We start from the raw sequence: 5,788 nt of genomic DNA, 5'->3' as shown, positions 1-5,788 counted from the left end.
TGTGTGTGTGGACTCAATGTCCTGACAGTGCACAAACACAATACTGCACCATGATTACAAATGGTGAAATACAATGTAAAACTACCGAAAAATACCAGCTCCTTAAAACACAACCGCTCTACTCAACGCAACTCTACTATACCCGCGGTCAGAGAGCGGAGATGTGTCCCCTGTGTGATGTAATATGACGCGTTTGACGTATGACGTATGACCTTAAAAAAAAGCCGTTTTTAAGAGCAGAGCTCAAAATTGCTCCTTTCCCTCTGAATTCCCTAGGGTCTGGGCCGACCTCACATGGAGGGGCAGAGTGTTCCAGAGCCTGCTGCAAAGGCTCTGTGCCCTCTGGTTTTGAGCCTGGTCTTGGGCACTATCAGCAGCAGCTGGTCAGCAGACCTTAAAGCTCTGGCTGGGGGTAGCGCTGGAGGAGTTCAGCTATATAGGCCGAAGCCAGCCATTTAGTGCTTTAAAACAAATAAAAGGAGTTTAAATTAATTCGGAACCGAATTGGAAGCCAGTGCAGTGAGGCCAGAATTGGGGTGATGTGGTCACGCTTTTTGTGGCCAGTAAGTAGACGTGCAGCTGCGTTCTGCACTAGCTGCAGGCGTTTAATTGACGCCTGGTCCTTACCCACATACAGAGCATTGCAGCAGTCCAACCTCGAGGTAACAAAGGCTTTAATAACCCTTTCCAGGTCTTTAAAAGATAAAAACGACTTCTCCAATAGTCGTATTTTAAAAAACACGTTTTGACTACGCTGCTGACCTGCTTATCGAATTTAAAAGCACTATTGAAGGTCACTCCAAGGTTCGTGACAGAGGGGACAGAGAGTTATGTTTTGGATAAATGTATTTCATATTTTTTGCACTTCAGTTGAGTTCCTTATCTATGTTATTTAGGCATTACTCCAGTCAGTCATTTCGGTCAATACTGCTGCTTGTAACTGTTTCTAGAATGACCATGTTTGTGTCTGAAAGTCAAACTTGTGGTGAACTATTTAAAAATGTATCACATATTTTTTTCTTTGTATTAATTACCAAAACATCAATTAGGTAGCTAAAGTTGTATTTTTTAAATGATTTATTATTAAGCTTATTAATAATGGTTTGTCAATTTTATGAATTAGATATTTTATAGATAAGCTGTTTTCTTAAACCTTTTTTACTTTCTTTTTTGCAGTTGTCCCACACCTGATGAGTGGAAGCTTCAGTCTGGTGGGTCAACTTATATGCTACACAAAAACGTTCCCCATGATCTCTGCTGAATGGCCCCATGGCGAGGGATGCCTGTCTTTTTCTTCATTTCTGCTCTCTGGTTCTTTTTCAGATGGATGCTAATGGACTGTACATGTCCACAGGAACACTAAGCTATGATGCTTTTGATCAGAGGATGCATGTTAGACACTTTGAACTTGTTGGCAATCAGACCGCATTTCTGGACCAGCTGATGCTTTTCGAACAGGTATATAACCCTGGGTCAAGTGTTCCTGCAAATACTTCTCAAGATTAGTTTTAATCTAAATCTTTAATCCATTCTATTTGTTATGTATTTGCTGTAACTTCTCCAAATAAAATGGCAATTATTGTTCAGCCTAAAAAAATTGTTTTTGGCTTTTTAAAAACCATTGACTTGATTAATTTTCTTCCCTGACTTATCGATTATAAACAACATAATATCACATACAGACTTCATACAACTTCTTCCATATTCAGATAAGGGTAAAATCCTCATCATCCTAAAATGGGTACTTACTTGCTTCTGCATTGTGGCATGTTTACCTTCATACTGCATGTGCATGCAGTTATACTGCAAGTTGGGATTTTACTGTTACTACCAATTGTAAGGACAACAACGCATAAAAAAAGTCACTCGTACACACTAGTACTAAATCAAGGATTTTAGAGTTGACTCAGGAAAGGAAGCCATTTATTGTCATTATTTTTCCTTTCACAAAGTCTACTATGAGATTGACTGGAGCAAATTATCTTGCAAGAAGAAAGCACTGGATACCAGCTTCCTTACCATGCATGCTCCCTTTGATGCTAAACTGATGGGTCAGGTTTTCATGGGCTCCTCTTCCTCCTGGGGAATGGGTGCTCTTATCAACACCTGGTATGGAGAACTGCCAAACAATGGTAAGAGGAAACATAACAATATACAAACTAAATAATCTGGTTTTATTTTGGCAAGACCTGAAGAGATGATGGCTCTTTATACAGTGTAACCTGCCACTGATTAGCCATATATTGCTGCTATGATTGCTACACAATTTCATCCATCCACAGAAATGTCTGGCAGGATGACCGCACTGTAATTCAGATATCAAACTAAATATTTCCCCTTTTATATTTCTATTTTAATTTTTAAGTGTTGTGTAAGAATTTACTATATTTTACATTGAGTATTTGCACTACATATCTCTCTTACCCTAACCGTCTAAGTCAGGGGTGTCCAAACTACGGCCCGGGGGTCAAATGCGGCCCGCGGACCACTTTGAATCGGCCCTCAGCAGATTCAAAAAATATAATGCAGTATGGCCCTCAAATGAATCTTGTGTTCGTCTTTTACTTCTTAAATATAGATGTAAACAGATATTATACAGTAGTATTAATGTGTTAAAAAGCCCACTTTTCAAATAAATTCTGTCAATTAAAGCTGAATTTTTCTTCTAACAAATCTAAGTTGATAAGAAAAAAACTCAATAACTTATTTTCATAACAAGCTTGAAATATACCCTTCCTATTTCTCAGTATTATAATAAATCTGAGGCTTCTGTTTTAAGGAATGAGCTGCCAACTCTCACAAGCATAATTTACCTACATTTGATTGATTTTTGCTAACTTATACCTGAACTTATGAGGCATATGAGGGGCCCAGCCCTTCGTATATTTTTCTGTATGTGGCCCTCATGAAAAAAGTTTGGACACCCCTGGTCTAAGTGGAGCATACTGTATCTTTGTGTTCAGTAGAGAGAGCAGTGTTACACATATTCTCTCGCTTTATTAGCATTTCCCCCTCATCTTAACGTGAACTAGCTTTACACATGTTTTTCTTGAGGTGATTCCTGGAGGCTAGCTAAGCACCTAAGAAGACACCACTTAAATAGAAAAACTTTGGAGAAACTGTATTGTCTAGAGTGGATCCTGCGTATGGCCATAGTGATAGCTACCCATTAGACTGAGTAATACATGTTACAAATTGTGTGAGGGATTATCTCTATTGTTGATTATCTAGTACACATCTAAGATATGTTTAACTCAGAAATTCTGAATATAAAACCAAAACTATCTCTATGGCAAAACACTCGATGAGTTAAATAAATGTTTTCTTTGGTAATCTCTGTGACCCAAATGTTTAAATGATGCTCTGAAATATTTTCTTTGTGAAAAGCATGGTGTGCAAGTGCAAAAAGAGTGTATTGTGTGAGTATTGCGCAGCACTCTGTTTGTTGTTGACCTAAGCTTGATGTCATCAGGCCATTATACAACCGTCTTCCCTGAGATTGGCTGCATCCCTTTGACCATGACTTCCTACACTCCCGCAACTGGATGGGCCACAATCAGGTGAGAACCTGGGCTTACAAAACCACTGGAGTATAGAAGAAACAAAATAACCAATTAAAACTAATGTAATGATAATGGTATCTGTCAAAACTCAATTAACCCTTAACTTGTATCCTTTTAAAGCTTTATGTTTGGAAAAATCATGTTTTATCAAACTGTCAGTATCATGATTTGTAAAATACAAAATTTGATTTAAAGAGAGAGGACCATTACAATCAATCCTGTATGTGTGCTTAAATACTTTAAACAGAAATGTACCTCGGAAAACTGACAAACTGTTCCCCAATGAATTATCATCAATCAAATCTAAACTTCTAGAGAATTCAGTCTGGGCATGATTGGCCACGACATTTAATTATACCTGATCTCTAAGATCACACCATATGTCTCGCCCTGAATCACAGTCAATCATCAATGTGACACAATGATACACCCTGTGCTGTAGTAGTTAATTCTCAGCTGTTCCTTGTGCAAGGATTTAAGGTTCTTGTTTTGTAAGTGTCAAACAGTAAATGATGATTCTTACATAGTAATTTTTTGTTTCAGCACCTTCAACTGGGTCATTGGCAACACAAACCCCATGGACTACAGTCCTCCTTTCTTCTGTGCCAAGTCTCAACTGGAGGAGATGGAGACGCCAGATACCTTCCTTACTGGCTTGCAGTCTATGGCCATAAAGAATAAGAAAGTGGAGTACAGATCCAAGGCGTCTCAGCAAGATAATCAAAACTGCTCCTGTCAGTGCAGCAGAGTTAATTAGAATGATTATTATGTGTGTTATTATTATTCAATAATCATCATGCTTTACAATGGTTACTTACCCTGCTAAGCCACCAGACAACAGGAGTAATAGGAAGGTGCGTGAAATCATTAAATTCACTCTTTGCACGTGATTTAACTCTGTTTTTATAGTAGTATTGAGGTGAAACCCACCGGATTACTTGGCATTGAAGTCAGATGGAAAGTGTAAGCTATACGCGATAAATCAAGGATGTTAAGTCAATTGAGCTGCATTCCTGTTTTCTATAGCTGTCATCATCTTCAATACAATATTTTGATGCATCCAACAATGCAGTACTTATTGGTCCTTGAATAAATGTGTGAATGAAACAGTAAAAATAACGGGAAGACGTTTAGAACAATACTAATAGAAGTTAACAGAGAAATGTAAATGTGTTTAATCCATAGCAACATGTGTTTCATATGGAGACATGAAGCATCCCTTTGGCTCAAAAGAAAACTACAGTTTTTTGGATTCCACATCGTTAGAATTTATTGACTTTATTTTATAAAAAAAAGAGTTAGTAATGCCAACATATTTTTGGTAATATTTCCCAGCCTGACTAACACGTTTGACTGAAACTAGTAATTAAGGTCACATAAAGTAAAGACCTGTCATAACTTCTCTGACACTGACACACAGGAGGAATGCTAGGAATGCGGTTGTATATGTCCTCTTTGGTGCCTTAAGGAATATTTTGTTTATAGATAGATAGATAGACATACTTTATTGTCATTTCAACAAGACACAGAGTGTACTAATAAAACGAAATTTCGTTGTACTGGCTTACAGGAACAGGACAATATAAAAACTTGCTAAAATTGTACATATAAATAAATAATAGTGACGTGGTGCTGATAAAATTAAAGATAAAGTGTTATGGTCAAACCTCAAGTTGTTAGGAGGTGTGCACTTCTCATCTGGCTCCTAAAGCTTCTCCACATGAACTTTCTTACTCTGCTGTTCTGCTTGACCCTGATGCTGGCTAATGCTGCTAATGGCTAGGATCGAAAGCCCTGCGATGAGTTTTGACATTATGGGAAATATGTTTGTGTTCTCTCTCTGGCTGAGTGTTAGGTGATAAAAGGAATACTAGTCTCAATATCTGAGTGTTTCATTTGGTAAGTGTAGCTAATTACAAGAATAGAATCGAGAACCGGCTATCCTGCTGGCACTTCTAACGCTCAATAATTAACATGTAAAACGGACTTGTAAAACAATTCCCCATTTTGCAGAGAGGTTATGTGCTGAACTTTATTTTGGCTCAGACCAGTTACTCCCTGGAGTCTCCGCTGGTTGCCTGGGAACAGCTCAGGGCCAAGAAATAGTCCGTCTCGTAACCCCTCTTAAAACAGTGATTTGCCATTTGTACAGATTAAATACAAAAATACAACAGACTGATGATTGTTATATCAGATGCAGTAACCGTCGGACAGTTCTAGGTTGT

The 5,788-nt window shown here is 38.0% G+C and overlaps 1 protein-coding gene across 2 annotated transcripts; it reads left to right on the top strand.

Annotated features, from left to right (window-relative positions):
- Positions 1-578: 578 nt before the first annotated feature.
- LOC104952385 (ependymin-like) lies at positions 579-4,375 on the top strand. Of its 2 annotated transcripts, none has more exons than XM_010779199.1 (6): positions 579-662; positions 1,177-1,211; positions 1,324-1,458; positions 1,953-2,132; positions 3,473-3,560; positions 4,107-4,375. In XM_010779199.1, exons 4-6 carry the CDS (start codon positions 2,021-2,023, stop codon positions 4,318-4,320), a joined length of 414 nt encoding a protein of 137 aa, XP_010777501.1. In that variant the 5' UTR covers positions 579-662; positions 1,177-1,211; positions 1,324-1,458; positions 1,953-2,020; the 3' UTR covers positions 4,321-4,375. The 2 variants fall into 2 exon arrangements, with proteins under 2 accessions (XP_010777501.1, XP_010777500.1); XM_010779198.1 differs by lacking the exon at positions 579-662 and adding an exon at positions 729-804.
- The last annotated feature ends 1,413 nt before the right edge of the window (positions 4,376-5,788 follow it).

This window comes from Notothenia coriiceps, unplaced genomic scaffold (genome assembly GCF_000735185.1).
Source record: "Notothenia coriiceps isolate Sejong01 unplaced genomic scaffold, NC01 NC01_scaffold00019928, whole genome shotgun sequence".
In the NCBI taxonomy this organism is placed as follows: domain Eukaryota; kingdom Metazoa; phylum Chordata; class Actinopteri; order Perciformes; family Nototheniidae; genus Notothenia; species Notothenia coriiceps.
This window is presented reverse-complemented; position numbering and strand designations above follow the sequence as displayed.

Excerpts from the sequence above, each read along its gene's own strand:
- LOC104952385 (XM_010779199.1), top strand. The coding sequence starts at position 2,021 with ATGCATGCTCCCTTTGATGCTAAACTGATGGGTCAGGTTTTCATGGGC. Across the intron at positions 2,133-3,472 it reads TGGAGAACTGCCAAACAATG|GCCATTATACAACCGTCTTC; the intron begins GTAAGAGGAAAC and ends TGATGTCATCAG. Across the intron at positions 3,561-4,106 it reads ACTGGATGGGCCACAATCAG|CACCTTCAACTGGGTCATTG; the intron begins GTGAGAACCTGG and ends TTTTTGTTTCAG.